Source organism: Paroedura picta, chromosome 3 (genome assembly GCF_049243985.1).
Source record: "Paroedura picta isolate Pp20150507F chromosome 3, Ppicta_v3.0, whole genome shotgun sequence".
Taxonomy (NCBI): domain Eukaryota; kingdom Metazoa; phylum Chordata; class Lepidosauria; order Squamata; family Gekkonidae; genus Paroedura; species Paroedura picta.
This window is the reverse complement of record NC_135371.1, coordinates 146,246,804-146,263,258: the sequence shown is the minus strand read 5'-3', so window position 1 is coordinate 146,263,258 and position 16,455 is coordinate 146,246,804. Positions and strand designations below refer to the sequence as shown.

At 44.5% G+C, this 16,455-nt stretch overlaps 1 protein-coding gene across 5 annotated transcripts in view; it reads left to right on the top strand.

Annotated features, from left to right (window-relative positions):
* Positions 1-16,455, top strand: part of FMNL3 (formin like 3) — a 120,555-nt gene that overhangs the window by 70,794 nt on the left and 33,306 nt on the right. For 3 of the 5 annotated variants that reach the window (XM_077328464.1, XM_077328463.1, XM_077328466.1), the window contains exons 5-8: positions 5,649-5,732; positions 8,117-8,269; positions 10,648-10,756; positions 12,969-13,045. In XM_077328464.1, the coding sequence (XP_077184579.1) occupies positions 5,649-5,732; positions 8,117-8,269; positions 10,648-10,756; positions 12,969-13,045 (423 nt within the window). Of the gene's footprint in view, positions 1-5,648; positions 5,733-8,116; positions 8,270-8,369; positions 8,545-10,647; positions 10,757-12,968; positions 13,046-16,455 lie in introns of those variants that run through there. The other 2 variants (XM_077328468.1, XM_077328467.1) reach the window with 2 other exon arrangements.

The following is a 16,455-nucleotide window of genomic DNA, read 5'->3' as shown; positions in this document are numbered from 1 at the left end:
CTGTGACTTGATCACTCTATCTACCACCACCAAAAAGTGGCCATCCATTGGGACCAAGAATTTGGAGGGAGAGGCTTATTTTGGACATTGGCTTGTTGCAATATAGATACTATGTCCAATAGGGTTTTATTGGTCTCTAATTGCTTCTTCTTGAGCTCATTCTTTTTAATTTCATGACCGGAGAAGAGAGGTTCCTGGAAGGAAAAAGATGACATGGTTGGGAAGGCACAACTGACTCCTGTTAGTTGTCTCCCTTCTGAAGCCAAAGGGCCAAGCAACACCCTTGCACACTGCAGGGGTCCCAGAAATCCTGTTCCTCACACTTGGCCCACACTAACATTGTCCTGTGTGAGTGACATTTTGAGGATAGCTCAAGACCGCTCAGGTTCCAGCAGTGCACCGAAGCCTCTTGACATCATGTTGTTGTGAACCTGTCACTGTTTTCTGGGTCAGGAGCATTTTCAGAATGGGAGCAATGAAATGCCATGTTGGAAGAGGACAGACATTGTGGAGGAGACGTGATTAGGGGTTCAAACTTCCGGCCTCTTCATTGTGGTCTGTGTTTCTTTACTCCCCCCTCATTGTTTTGCAAGCCAGGGCAAAGTATTATGAAATAAAGGTGAATGTTGACTTGCAGGTGTAGTTACAGACTACATGTAAAATACATGAGGACAATCCCACCAAAATGGAGGGCTTTTAAGTCCCTTTCATTTAAATGGGGAAGTTTTGCACATGTTTAGATCTCTGCCATTTTAGACTATAGGACTTTAAAGTGCTTCCTTCTGAATAGATTGTGCACTGTGTTCATGTGGTTACTGAATGACTGGCTGAACTAATAAAGTGGTCAAGTGATAGGGGAAAGACGAGTTGCCGCAGCTGACCTACCAACCATGTTCCCTTTTTCTCCATAGGCGATACTTCCTGCGAACAAACAGCTTCTGCTTCCTTTGGTGACTTAGCAGGGATGATGGCTTAGAGGCACACCTTTTAATACCTGCCTGTCTAATTCAGAAGCAGTCAAAGGCAAAGTCATTGACCAAAGCAGAAGAAATCAGAAACCTCATGCCCTAGAGCAGGGGTAGTCAACCTGTGGTCCTCCAGATGTCCATGGACTACAAATGCTGGCAGGGGCTCATGGGAATTGTAATCCATGGACATCTGGAGGACCACAGGTTGACTACCCCTGCCATAGAGGTTATCATCACTAAGCTGCCCAGAACAGAAGCTGTTTTGAGGAAGACCAAGGAAAAATTCAAGGGCACTACTAGGTCAGTCAGGTTAAATATGGCGACTTCTTCCCCTGGGTAGTCCTCCCCTGATTTAGACTGCCCTCCAGTACAAAGAAGTAGCAGAGCAATGGTCCCTTGAGAGATAAGTCAAGTACAGCAACAAGAAAAAGAATAGTTCTTGGGGGGACACCCTAGGTCATTGGCCAGAGGTGGGAGCTCAACATGCCTGTTAGGCCAGGGGTAGTCAAACTGTGGTACTCCAGATGTTCTTGGACTACAATTCCCATGAGTCCCTGCCAATAAATGCTGGCAGGGGCTAATGGGAATTGTAGTCCATGGACATCTGGAGGACCACAGGTTGACTACCCCTGTGTTAGGCCACAGCAGCAGTCCCCAACCTTTTCTAGCTTGAGAACCACTTCCGGGGGTGGGGGAGAGCCTGGGCACAAATGCGCACACGTGGGAGCTCCACGCAAACGCGCATGCACAGAGCTTTGGCAGCTGCTTCGCTCACGGCCTGGCGAGTTTCTTGCTGCAGGGGGGGGGAAGAGGTAGGTGCGGCCGGCGGCGGCCCGGTACTGAGTCCTTCACGGCCTGGCACCGGGCCACAGACCGGGGGTTGGGGACCACGGGGCCACAGGACTTTGATGAGGTCCATTACTTTGGCAGTAATTTTAAGACCTGATACGCCTTTCATAGCTAGGGGATAAGGACACTCTTATTTGATGCTTCCCTTTCACCTGCAGATATAGTTGCAGCCTGCTTGAGAGCGCCAGACTTTGAAAGGTTTCCATGGTTACTGTTGTGAACTAAGAAATTCGTCCCCATCACCACCTGTCCTGGCTCCAGCTGGAAGGGAAATGACAACAAGGGCAGGAAGTTGAGCTGTTCCTGTCCTTGGTTTCCGGTCACTGCTGGGCGGGGGTTCCTCAGGATGGCTGGGGCTGGCACAGGGAGCGGTGCTAAGTCAGCAAGACCCTTGGGCAGGGCCTGGGCAATTAATGATCAGTGACATAGTGTGGGCTTAAGGAACAGCATGTTCTCTGTGTGCGCATGCACCAACTGAAGCGCTGGAAGTATCTTTAATGTTACTTGTTCCAAAGTTCTGATGCAACAGTCACTATCCTAATATTCCTAACAGATCGAACCTGCAGAGCACTAGATCACTGACTCCAACTGTATCTTTATAAAAGGTGGTAGATCGAGTATAAAAAAGACCACTTGTATTGATGCAGAAGAACCAAGGATATACTTCCAACAAACTGCACACAAATAATTTGCTTTTAGAAAGCCATCAGGAATACAACTGTCTCACTTTCTGAGCCCTTCCATGACATGGAAGCAAAATATTATGCAATCAGCTATAGTGTCGGTGTAGCTTGAAGAGAAAAGGGAGTGGTTTTAAAATACCTGAAAAGGCTCTGTGGGACTTTGGAAAATAACTGCTTTACAGGATCAAGCTATGCCAGAAGAGTGGGGCGTGCGATCAAATCTCCAAATAGGGTTTTAGCAAAATGGAGCTGTGGAGAGCAATGAAAGTATTTGGGGTCATAACGCTGGAGAAGGGGAGAATTAACACCTCATCAAAAATAGTTCCTCACAGCTGCTACAAAGAAAAAAAGACAGGTATCCACGTTGTCCCTCAATGCAGGGTTTCAAGCTGTGTGGGGAGGCATTTCTGATCAGGGAAATGGCCATGTAGGATTACCAACCTCCAGCGGGTGGCTAGAAATCTCCCGAAATGAGAGCTGACCTTCAGCCAATAGAGATCAGTTCACCTGGAGAAAATGGCCATTTTGAAAGGTGGGCTCTATGGAATGGTACCCCGTTGAAGTCCCTCCCTCCCCAAGTCCCACCCTCCTCCCCCCCCCAAATTTCCATGTATTTCTGAACTCAGAGCTGGCAACCCTAATTGTCAGGGTGAAGAGTTTAATTGCCCCTCTTCCAGTGCCTTGGCCCCAATTCACATCTCCCGCCCTCAATAGGGCTACTTTCTGCTGGTCTCAGATTCCTACTAGTACCACCTGCTTGCCGTTGGTAGAATGGAAGTAATTTTGTTTTAGAAGCTTGTATAACTTTGAAGTCAAGTGCTTTTAGCCTTATAGGGCCTGGTTCGAGTCCCATGACAGTAATCCTTGTCTTATCTATTTCAACCTACATGTAGTGGTGGCATACTGGTACAGTATTGTGGTATTTTTCTCTGTAAACACAAGATAACGACAAGAACAAAATATAGAAGGTGCCGGTTGGATTTGTCCAGTAAATGAATGCAAGCATCTAGCCCTTTAGCAATGTGTCAGTTTGGTGGGGCGGGGCAGGCACTTGGGCTGTGATAGGAGTGCTGCAAGGACACAATGAGCTCTGTGTTCCATCTGTGAAATGTTGTCGGGTGTATGATTGCATGGGAATAGACATAATCTGCTACAAACAGCCCTCTTGACCTTGAGAAAAGTCCCTCTGCTTTTGTGGGCCTTAGTTTCGTTTTTTCTGCAAATCACAACCTTGCTGGATCAGCTGAATCCTGAACTAGAGAGGGAAGAGACTCGAGAAGTGCTGGCAGCACGGAGGCACGAGAAGCTTCAACAGCAGCTGCTGTATTCTCCTCTGTGCCTTTAACAGGCGTGTACAACCATGGGTCACTTCACCGTCATGTGGAGCTATATTTTCATTGCGGGTGGTCACCGCACACACCTTGTTTGTGCCTGTTTTCTGCTTGAAACAAAAAATGGTGATCCCTTGCTTAGTGGTAGGACCATTTCGTTCTTTCCTGTGGTGCCATTTGCCACTCACAAATATGAACCTATGTGCTGCACATATGGGCACAGGCTCTTAGGTATGAATGCATAAAGCAATTGTAATGTCAGACGATTGGTTCTTCTATCCCAGTACCCTCTATGCTGGCTAGCAGTGGCTCCACAGACAGTCATTGCTCCGGAGTTCCTTGACTGGAGTTTCCAAAACCAGCATCCTACCACTGAGTTACCATTAAGTACATGTATGCACGTAGATCCATTTGTACATAGAAAGCATGGACAAAGCAGTCATAATGCACGTATACAAATTTGCATGGAATCAAGTAATGCAGATGATTCATCCACTTCCACAATCCCCTTTCCTGTACCTAACCTGAACCATGATTGGATGTGACTCTAGCAGCTTCTGTTCCTATCTCGCTGCCTCTAACCTCTGGCAAAATGGATTTAGTGTCCTAAAATAGCAGTCACTGGAGTCAGACAGGAAATGTACTGGGGGATGGAAACTGGAGTACAGGCAGGCAGGAAACGGGTGGGCGTGTTGTTCCTCTGTCCCACAGAGAGTGAGAGGGGGGTGAGAAAGAAAATGAACATATGCACAGTTTCAGCATCCAAATGATTGATGAACTCGGTTACAGTCAGCCGAAACTGCTTCTGGAAATAATGCACACAGAACAACCAGACTCCTAGTCAGACAGTGTCCTCCTGCTTATGAGGTAGTTGTTCAGAGCTGGCCCACGTACATACACATACCCCAGCTGCACAATTATCTCCTGTGGATTCGGTCATATTCTCTCCACACAGTCTGAGACCTTGGTGGATCGTCTCAGATTCACACCCCCTTTGCCTTGTCCTTGCTTGCAGCAGAGGCAGAGAGACGGGAAAACAGGCAGACTCCTAGAGAGGACCAAGGAGGCCCTGACTGAAACCCTCCTTATTCTGACATTGAAAGATAAAACACTGCCAGTTGCTTTATTTACATGCATCTGGCGATGCCGTAATCACCCCATGCACACATTGGGTGGGCCAAGGCTGACTTTCCTCTGAATTTATCATCTGTTATCTTCTCTCCTCTGAACCCGTCCAGTTTTCTCAGGTTGCTCCAAAAACACATATCCCCAGATGGAATTGAGTCCTGGAGGTGAACTGAGTTTGATCCATGCTGCATAAATTGTGGGTGGGTGGGAGTGCTATATATCTTGTATCTAGCCTGACATCTTTAAGGCTGACCCATAGTTTGAGAGCCAAATTGCATGTTAGGTTAGATAAACCTGTTCTGAATCCCAGTAAGACTGCAGAAAGACAAATGCAATATAATGACCTATTTTTTCTTTACTTGGACTAATAGCAAGGGAAGGAAATGGGGATTTCTGTTATGCTCCATTGATGTGACTGTCTTTTACTGCTACCATGTACTTTGAGAGATCTGGTCAAACACACACACACACACACACACACACACAATATGATGTGTAATTTAGGTTTGGGAGAGTTATAATCCTCCTCCTTTTGTCCTCATTGTGCCATTGAGATGTGTAGGGACTGCAGATGTGCTAAGTTTGAGAACAAGCCTCAAAAAGTGATCCCAAAAGTGACCCCCTGATGTATGGGGGGGGGGAGTGTTGCCTTTGAGTAATAAAGCACATTCTTGGTTTTTTGTTTGCAGGTGGGTGCGTGAGTTTCTCAATGATGAAAACAAAGGCCTGGATGTGCTGGTGGATTACCTTTCTTTTGCTCAGTGTGCAGTGATGTAAGTATCCGTCATACTTATCTGTCAGGGGATCCTGGACCTTCCCACCCCCTCTTCACTACCTCATATTTATGTCGGATTAGGACCTGACACAGTAGTGGAGCTATATTTATTTGTTTTTATTTGTGGCACTTCTACCCAGCTTCCTTTCATCTCGGAGCTCGGGGCAGCATATGTGCTCATTTTTGTTTATTTATTGTTACATTCATACCCTGTCCTTTCCCAGAGGCTGAGACCTGCTTCGCAGCAACAAGTTGCTATTTATCCTGTGTCCTCTGGCCATACCTTATGACCTGAGGCAATATGAGTCTCAAAGAATGAGGCTAGTTATTGTAGTTGGTTGTCCTAATGCAGGCTGGTATCGCTTGATGTTGGCTGCTCCCTGGTGACTAGAAAAAGAAGAAGAGTTGGTTTTTATGCCCTGCTTTTCACTGCCCGAAGGAGTCTCAAAGTGGCTTATAATCGCCTGTGAGGCAGGTGGGGCTGAGAGAGCTCTGACAGAACTGTTCTGTGAGAACAGCTGTAACAGGACGGTGACTACCCCAAGATCACCCAGCTGGCTGCTTGTGGAGGAGCTGGGAATCAAAATTGGCTCTCCAGATTAGAAGCCACCACTCTGAACCAGTACACCAAGCTGGCTCTCGACACCAAGCTGGCTCTCAGAGCTTGGTCTTATGCACTAGGTTTTTACCTCATTCAGATTTTCAGTCTTGTTTCTAACATTTTCCATTCCAAGGCCTTTCCACACCTCTGAGGCTTCTTTACTTTGTAACAATAGGCCATTTGGCCTCTCTGTTTCAGCCCTGCTGATAGTCATTGCTTTTGCCCATTATAGGGACTTGTTGGGATGGAAAATCTGCTTGCCAGAGTCACAAAACTAGACCTGGTAGGACCTGGCTTGATGCGGGTGGGCAGGCCATGCATGGTTCAGATCCAAGCTGTCATTTCAGGCTGACTGGGTTCATTCAATGAGACAATACTGACCATATCCTAGCGAAGGATTTTCAGTGGGTTAATTATCTGGTTTTTGTTAATCAATACATGAATTTCATGGGAATTAATTTGCATGTTACTGAAACTTCTAGTTTTTTTTCCCCCTGAGGATACTGAAGGATGTGTAACAAGATTTCCAATGTATAGTACAGGACCAGAACCCCTGTGACCGTACTACAGTCTGTACCCAGAGTGTGTGTTCTCGATGGCAGGGTTCTTGAGGTCAGTGACAGTAGCTGTAGTCTGAAATACAACAAGGAGAAGTTAATGCTGTTGCCCAAACAAGAGCTGAATTGGTCAATCCAGGGGCTTCAAGCTGCCTACCCATCACAAATCTCTGTCTCCACTTGTACATTAAGAGAACACTGAGGACTGAATACCTGCAGGACTACAAGTCTCCTTTATTGTCACTAAGAATTAAAAGGAAGCCAATATTTATTATGTAAGGCACAGAATGCTTCTGAAAAATAAAGATGCCTCAGACTGAGCTCAGCTGCTTCAGAGATTCCCTCCTGTTACTTAATCAACAACTCCATTAATTTATCTTTCAGTTTAAGTTGATAAAAGTGTTGCGCTTTGTTAAAAGCACAAGACAGGAGTAAACCCATCAAGAGAAAGGCCTGTTTTTGACCTTTGTTTTGGGTGACAATCTCTCATTCAAGCGGAAAGGTATCTGAAAGGCTTCCTGGCTTTGTTTCCTGGCTGTATTCTTACTTCTGTTCAGTTGCTTTCAGGCACCTACCTAGGGTGTTCATGAGCTACCTGAGTCCCACAGGTCAAGCAAATGTGGAACACTTTGGGTACATCTTGGATCTCTTTGATCAGAACTGGCCAGCGATGGGACAGCATGTTTTCTATTCTAACCCAGTTTTTACGAGGAGAAATAAAATTCATGTTCTGCTGCCTGTAAATATTTCCTCACTTTCCAAGGAAGAATTATTGGCGAGAAGTCAGTTCCTGTTTAACAAGGAACTCTCAATTATTTGGACTCGTCTGCAGTCACTGCTGTCGGGAGGTGTTTCTGCCAGTGATGCACGACCTTCTTGCCTCCCTTCCCCTAGAATGCCCTCAATGCTGTTCACGGAGGAAAGGGGACACCCAGGAACAGCAATGACAGAGGTGTCAGAGGTGTGCAGTGAGATGGAGGAATGTGTGGAAATTGTATCTCCATCCCTTTTCTGGCTGCTGAAATCCTCCCCTGGATCCATTTTGAGCTCAGATCTGTCAAATGCAGGGAAGGAGTGGCGTGTGTGTGGGGGCCTCCTTGCGTGCCGTGCTGCTGGCTTATGGGCTGTAGTGGCCTTGTGAATCTAGCGCTTGAGCTGTCTATGCAGCTTTTGCCCTGAAGCTTCTCTGTGTGTATGGTTGTGTGTCCCCTCTCTGCCTTCCAGGTTTGATTTTGAGGGTCTGGAAAGCGGTGAGGATGGAGCGCTAGAGAAGCTGAAATCCTGGAGCAGGTCCATAGAGGATCTGCAGCATCCCAGTGCCCTGTCCGCTCCCTACGCCAACAGCCTTGCTCGCTCTGCGCGCCAGTCTGCCCTCCGGTATGTACCGTCGCCCTTGCTCTGCCCCTCTTGGGTATACTCTTTTTAAAGCTCTGACTTTGTTCGTAATAACAAACCTTCCCTGCTTTCTGCCCTCCAGGGGATTCCACGTGCTGACCTCTTCTCCCCTTCTCGCATTCTTCCCCCTTGATGCTACTCTGGTGGTAGCTGGGCATGTCTCCCCTCTGCTCCTGGCCTTGTCTTTTGCCATGCTCCGTTTTGCCTATCTCTGCTGGGCCTCCTGTCCTCTCTTTTTCTCTGTCCTTGTCACCTGGGTAAGTATTTCTACTGGGATGATGTCTGTACATGCCTGTGCTGGAGGGGGGCCTAAATGCATGTGGATGTGAAAAGGTGTGCCAATGAGGACCCACATGATTGGAGATAATTGGCTGGTGGCAAGGGGCGGGCAGTTCTCTGAGTACCTGAATCTGTGCCTAAAGGACAGATTATTCAGGCTTGAGAAGGCAGGACAGAGTTAGCAGGAATTACAAGATCTTGATCACTTTCAGGAATGGCTCCCTGTTGTGTACCCATTGCTGCTGCAGATGCAAGGGCATTCACAGTGGCGAAGGAGAAACCATATGGGGATATTATCTGTGCTTTTTCATTTCCTCTTTCACCCACTCTTGCACCCATTCTGTGTTGCCAGTATTAACTAAATTGCTATTGTGTAATGACACTATACCCATTTAACTACTATTTATTAATTGTGGTGTGTGTGGGGGGAGGGGGAATGTTGACGTGTGGGTTAGAAAATCCTCATTTTCCTGTTGCTGTGGTAGACAAACCCATTTTAGCAACAGTCTTTCTGGAATGATCACACCAAAGTTTGTGGAAAGCAGGACAGATTGGAGGACAAATTCAAGTGGATCCTTTGAAATAAATGGCTGCAGTTTAAGGACTAAATGTAGCAAAACACCCACAAGGAAGCCACCCTAGCAGAACAATAATTACTTCTTGATTCTTCTGATTCCTGTTGAATTGTTGCTGCAGTGCCAGAGGTGGGCTGCCGACCATGAGAGCAACTTGTAAGAACGTATGAGCAGAACTTCAAGATCCAACCAAGTCTGGTTTATCTAGTCCAGCATCTTGTTTCATAAGTGGCCAACCAGATGCCCCTTGTTCAGAATTCTTTCCTCCGGAAAACTTTCACTGTGGCACAGCCTTGGTCCTGCTGCTGAAGTCTCCGGATCAAGACCCCTGGCTAACATGCAGTCCAAGGGCTTGAATATCAGATGTAGCTTTGAGTTCAAATCCAAATTCTACCACAGACCTACTGGATGACTGTTGGCAGATTCGCTTAGGTCTTAATTTCTGTTTCCTCTCTGTAAAATGATGCACAGGTAATTCAACAGGGTTGTTGTGGGAATGAATGCTCCTCACACTTTTTTTGCATTATAGGAGTGCCTGATGGTCCTTGAAACCTATAGTTTGGTACAGAGGCAATAGTATGACAAAGGAATGTGTATACAGTGAAGCCTCCGTCATATCACTTTCAACGCTCTTAAAGAACTCTTGCCTGTTTCTAGCTTCGGGATCTATTAAGAGGAAATTGTGGCCTTAAAGAGATAGGATGCCAAGTTGTACCTCTGGCTTAGAAGAGTCTTGTCATTCCTTCCCTAATAAAAATTGTGAGCTCCTGAGGTCATGGGCTGTTAGCACACACGGATTTAGTGCTTTGTGGGATCACCATACTGGGTGATGACAAAGGTCATAAAGTTCTAATCAGATTGAGTAACCAAATTATCAAGGAGAATGTGGTCTATAAATGCGGCTACCCTAACCTTGGTTAAAGATTCAGTACTGTGATAGTCAAACACTTTGGCAAAATTAGAATTAGGTATTCTGAAGGTTATTTGAATGCTACCATCGTGGCCCTTGTAAATATGATAGTCTGTGGGAGTTGAACCCCCTTTTCTATACTAAACATTTGGCTTATTATCACTCAGCCATCTGGGCAGTGTAGATTTTTTGGCAATCAACACTGGAAAAATACAATTTTGTGCAGAAAATAGCTTTCTGCTACTTTACTTTTTAATTGCTTTGCTTTAATTTTTCCCCATTCTCCTGTAGAAAACAGAATTCCTGGGTCTGCAAATAAATGTGATAGCTAAAATCTGGAGGGAAAAAAACAGTTCTCTCAAAAAGAAGTGGGCAGACTCCCCAAACTGATGTTAAGAATCAGAATGAGAGGTATCAATTGAGTCTTTCTTTTGCAAAAAGAACTTGGGCAAATCTCCTGACAGAAGCCAGTGCTTCTAATTACAACTCTCATCTCCTGTTCCTGGTTGTGGCCATGACCTCATCACTGGAAAGAGGGCAACATTCCTTTTGGGCTTCATTGCTTATTGCTAAATGCAGGTCTTTCTTTTTGCCAGATACACCACTCTTCCCAGCAGGAAAGCCCTGAAGAACTCACGGCTGGTTAGCCAGAAAGATGACGTCCACGTGTGTATCTTGTGTTTACGGGCCATCATGAATTATCAGGTAACACAAATGAATTTGGGACTCCTCTACCCATATTTTACCGTAATAGAACAAATGGACATAGAGATCCTAACATTTTCTGTGGACATTTGCCCATGAAGTGTGATTTTCACTCTCCCCCAGCAGCCTGAAATACTCCTTAGTGTCCTCTTCCTGGGGGACAGGGGAAGTGGTTATGCCTGGATCCAAGCCATGAAGCTGCCCTGTGCCTTTCCTTTGTCTAGTTCAGTGCTGTCCTTTCTAACTGGCAGAAGCCCTTTAGGGTCTCAGGCACAAAGGACTTTCTCAGCATTTTCTCCTGAATGTTATTTAACATCTGCAGGCATCCCTTCACCCAGCTGATTCGGAGTTTCGGGCTGGGTTGTCATCAGTATGCTAAGAGCTCCCAGCTATTTCTGTTGATGAATGTTCATCCATCTGCACCCCCAGTTTCTTTGACCAGGTGTCTGGAGGCTGTGGTGGACTGGCTCAAGTAGCGTTGGCTGAAATTGAATCCAGCTAAGACAGAGGTCCTTTGACTAGACCAGTATGCCACAGGTCAGCTAGCACAACACCTTGCTCTTGACGGGGTCCAACTCATGTATTTGACCACTGTCAAGAGCCTGGGTGTGTTTCTGGATCCCTCCCTATCCATGGAGGCCCAGATGACATGTCACTTGCCAGGCTTTCCACCATCTCACCAGGCACGACAACTTGACATCCAGTCTAGCCACCCTAGATCTATGCAGTGGTCACCTTCAGATTAGATCTACGCAGGACTGTCCTTGAAGCTGCTCTGGAAACTAACTGGTTCAAAATGCAACTGCTCAGGTCCTTTGACCTGTGCTCCCCCAGCTTTCCTGGCTGCAGATTGGAGACTGGATCAGGTTCAAGATTTTGATGTTAAGCTTTAAAGCCCTAAAATGTCTGGAACCCTCGCATCTATGGGACCATCTCTTCCAACATGCTCTCTAAATAGCATTAAGATCCTGCAGTCAAAACTTGCTCAGGGTCTCTGGCTCCAAAGAGGTAAAAGTGGCCTCAACCAGTTTCGGGCCTGGCTCTGTCCTGATGGAATGCTCTACACCAGCGGTCCCCAACCCCTGGTCCACAGACCGGTCCCAGTCTGTGGATCAATTGATACCAGGCTGCAGCTCCTCCTCGTCCTCCTCCCTGGCTCCTGCCTCAGGGGCTGCCCTGCCACTCTGCCACCGGCTCACTTTTGGTGCTCTCCAGTGGCCGTCATGGCTGTGCCCCCCCCCTTGGAGTGGCACTGCGCAGCTGCTGCTGGCAGCACCCCCCAGCGGATGGTGGGAAGTCAGGGGCGCTGGTGGGAAAGCAAGTGGAGCAGGGGCTCAGACAGTGGTGGCGACGTCCCTCAGCAAAAGACTACCCCCCCACCGGGCCTCAGTAACATTGACAAGCGTTGACCGGTCCCCGGTGATAAAAAGGTTGGGGATCACTGCTCTATATGATGAGATCCCTGGAGGACCTTAATCACTTCTTCAGGGCCTGTAAAACAGAACTGTTTGGCTAGAATTATGTTGAGGCCTAGAAATAACGTCAGGATGCTGGCCTCTCTGCTTGTAAGTCTATCCCAAACAATTTATTTAAGAACTCATATGGCCCCACTCAGTTCTGGCTAGGAAGAGTTGGGACGAAAAGCGGAAGACCTAATATGAAAGGAATTGTCAGTTAAGGAAGCCATGGCCCTCAACTTGCAAGACCTGAGTAGAACGCAACTTTCCTGCCTCCCCCTTCCCACCCAGCCCATAAATCTCCACAAAGTGCTGCACCTGGATGATGAGGGACCCTCAGAAATTATGGGAGTGGGTGGACTGCAGTGGAGAGGTGAAATTGGAGAAAATTGTTACTTATTCTTTATCCATATTTGAAACCTTTAATATATTTATGTATTGTTTGTATTTATGTATTGTTTGTCTCCACATTCTTCCTTCCTTCCTTTCGTTTCTGGTTTCCTGATGTTTCTTTGTGTTTTATGTAATTGTATAATCTATGTTAAGAATTTACTAATGTATAACTATCCTACATTTTGTCTGAGACCTGGATTATTAATAAACTACATTAATCCTGTTTTCCCCCCTCGATAAACTGTGCATTTGCAACTATGTGATACATAAGGATCCCTATTTGGGTGGCCACATTAATTGCCATGAAAGTTTCACTATTACTCATAATCTTATTCATATTTCTTTTTCATTCTGCATTTCAGTACGGATTCAATTTGGTTATGTCACATCCCCATGCTGTTAATGAGATTGCTCTCAGCTTGAACAATAAAAACCCCAGGTAAGGAACCTGTATGTTCAGATAGCTCTCTGTGGAAATTTGCTATTTGTCTTCATCACAAATGTTCTAATGGATTTATTGCTTCATGTTTTTTACAGAACCATCCTAAGCAGAGTGAAACCCTACTAATTCCATTAGAATTAGTGGGCTTAAAATAATGTAACTTTTCTGAGGCAAAATTGTTAAAGGATTTTTGTACATTATGACCCTAAACCAGTTTCAGAATTGTTCCTACATTAGAAATCCTCTGAATTTTATGTGTATCCATGAACTAGGAATTGCTATCCTAAAACTATCAACAGGAGCCCCCCCCCCCCCCCCCGCATAGTGTTATCAGATGTCCTCTTTTGAGCTCTTTTGATGAAAATGTCCCCTTTTGGGTTGTAAGATAAGGATCATTCCTAGTTAGTAGCAATTATCACATCTTAAATAGTAGGGGTATTTAAAATGAGATTTGTCATAGTAATTTCTTGAAGTAGACAGGGAATATGGTAATCCTATCAGGTTATTTATTTATTTATTATATATTTATATACTGCCCTCCCCTGAGGTTCAGGGGATATATGAATATACTTTGTTTCTTCCCATTTCAATGCATGTTTGAGAGGACAGTTTTCATCCCTCATATTTTCTTTGGTCAATTCCCCCTTTTCCTTTGTTTCTTTTACAGCATTTCTCTTGACTCTTCCCCTATTTTAAATTAAAATGGGACCTCAGTAACATCATAGTAACATCATAAAAGTTAATCAACTACAGTGCAATTAAGAATTTATGCTATCATTTGGAGCAGAATTTGTCACAGATCTTGTAAAATTGAATGAATGAATGAATGAATGAATGAATGAATGAATGAATGAATGGTAAGAAGTAATGTTAACCAGCAGTGTTTCCAGCTGTGCCTTATGGGTATGTTATTCTGTGACAAGGCAATCTATTTGAAAGATCAAGTTTCTTTCGAGGCTGCTGTAGATTTAGGATGAGACTAGTCATCTTTTCCCAAAAAAAACATATTATTAAAAGAAGTATTGCCATTACAAGCAATGCCTGTTTTTATAGTAATTTCAACATTACACAGTATTGTACAATTCTGGAGGATATTGGCACATGGATAAATGAACCAATACAAAAAACCAAATGTGTTTCAACTCCTCTTAGGGGTCTTCTTCAGTGTTCTGGTAGTTTAAATACACTCATGTAATATAATATTGGTGGTAATATAATATAAGGTGGTAAAATATAAAGGCAGAGGCTCCCACACTTATAATGTGTCCAAATTTATCTCTCTTGAAAGATTTATTCTCCAAAATTCTGCCCAAATTCCCTCTTACAAAATGTATTCCTCCAAAATTCCCTCTTTTATTGTTCTACGGTTGCCTCTAGACAAAACAGATTGTGCAGGTTTTTAACATGAAACAGAAATATATAGAACATGTTTAGAAGAGGTAAAAGTGGCATTAGCGCACATCCCATTAGCAGGAATCCTTCCTTCAAATTGCCTCCAAATCTCGGGGGGGACAATGACTATGGCCTGTTTCCAGTGAACAAATCTTGCTTTAAACACTGAAATTTGTAGAACAGATGTGCCCTTGGATAACTTCCTCTTGTTTCCTAATATTGTTTGGCCCCACCTAACGCAGCTAGACATATCAGCTGAGCCACAGTGCTGATACGATACCCACAGATCATCTATGACTTCCAAGACTCTCCTTGCTGGAGGACCACCTTACACCTTGTGCTGGTGTTTATGCCAAATGATGAAAGGATAGGTATGCATGAGAAAATAAAACCAAATTAGTCAGCTTTCCTAGTCAAGGTATTTCAGTATGATTTGTTTATAAAGCTCGTTTTGGCTACTTCTCCACAATGAAGATTCACTGTGGTCCAAAGTACATGTTATATCTACCGTCTGATTATCATGGGGACTTGCAGCCATATGATAACTCCATTCAGAAGCACTGTATGGGCCCAGTTCAGATCAGGACAGCAGCTTGAGGAGAGGAATGGGTCTTGCCTCCATGCTGTGTGCTTTTCCAACTCAAATTGACTCCAGGGGAGTTCTTTATCCTGCCAGAGAGCTGCATGTGCACTGAATTACATTTCCCCACTCTGAATTAAGCTGCCACGGGAACTTGCAGCTGGTGTCCTGCTGCAAGTCTCTTTATGGGTCATAAGAATGTACAGTTGGTCCATCTACAGCTGGCCAGTGCTGTGAATGCAGAGTTATTTTGTGGTGACAACAAAGAATCTTCACTGCAGTTTTGAATCAGCTCCCACCTGGCCAATATTTCCCCTCATACACACCAGATGGCTTTTTCATGCTTTTTTAAAATGGGGAAGTCCCTGGTCACTATGATACAAAAACATTATTGGCATTATGCACAGTATTGGCATGATCTGTTAAGTCCTCTGATCTCTTAGCTTTCCTTTTTAAAAATGGAAATCTCTATCCCATATTACTGCTGTGATGTAACAAAACACACCTTTCCCTTTACATCTTCACAACAAAAAGGGCTAGTGACTTTAAAAACTTAAAGCTGAGAATTCAAAGGAAGTAGTAGGTTTTGGCAATAGACTATTATTATGCTAAAAAGATCTAGCAGCTGCTAGCTTTTTTTAAAAAAAGAAAGTGTTTGGGAAGAAGTCTTCCAGTGGAGAGGAATGGGGCTGATGCAAAGAAAATGATGCTTGCCTGGGCCATTCAAAGGTGCAGGCCTTCCTGTCCACATAGTGTACAAAAAGACTGTATCAAACTGATTCAAATGAGTAGCCGTGTTGGTCTGAAGTAGCACAGTAACATCAGAGTCCAGTAGCACCTTTAAGACCAACAAAGATTTATTCAAGGCGTGAGCTTTCGAGTACAAGCACTCTTCTGACATTTTAGACTCTTCTGACTCTTAGTCTGACCCGAAAGCTCATGCCTTGAATAAATCTTTGTTGGCTTTAAAGGTGCTCTATATCAAACTGAGTTTGGGAAAGATAGCAGGGGAAAATAATTAGAACATGATTTTATGTGGATTCTCAAAAAAAAAAATCCACTCCTGTTTGGATACTAAACAAGAGCAAATCCTCTGTATTCAAACAAGCTAGATTAACTGCAGAACAAAATCTCTCTACAACCCAGGAAATTTTTCTGTTGCCTACTTAGATGTTAGGCTTTTATACCTTTGTGTTGCCTCACCTCTCTCTCAACAAATATTCTCAGTATTGGAAAGTTCAGTACATACTAGTAAATGTAAAAATATGAACATTGTCCTGCTGGATCATATCAAAAGTCTACCTAGTCTACCAAAAGTTTGTCTTTAGTTTCTGGTGTTCAGAGGTATACTGCCCTTGTCCATTGAGGCTTCATTTTGCTTATAATGATACTTTCCCCCTACAGCATCTTACTGACATTTTCTTCAACAGATGTA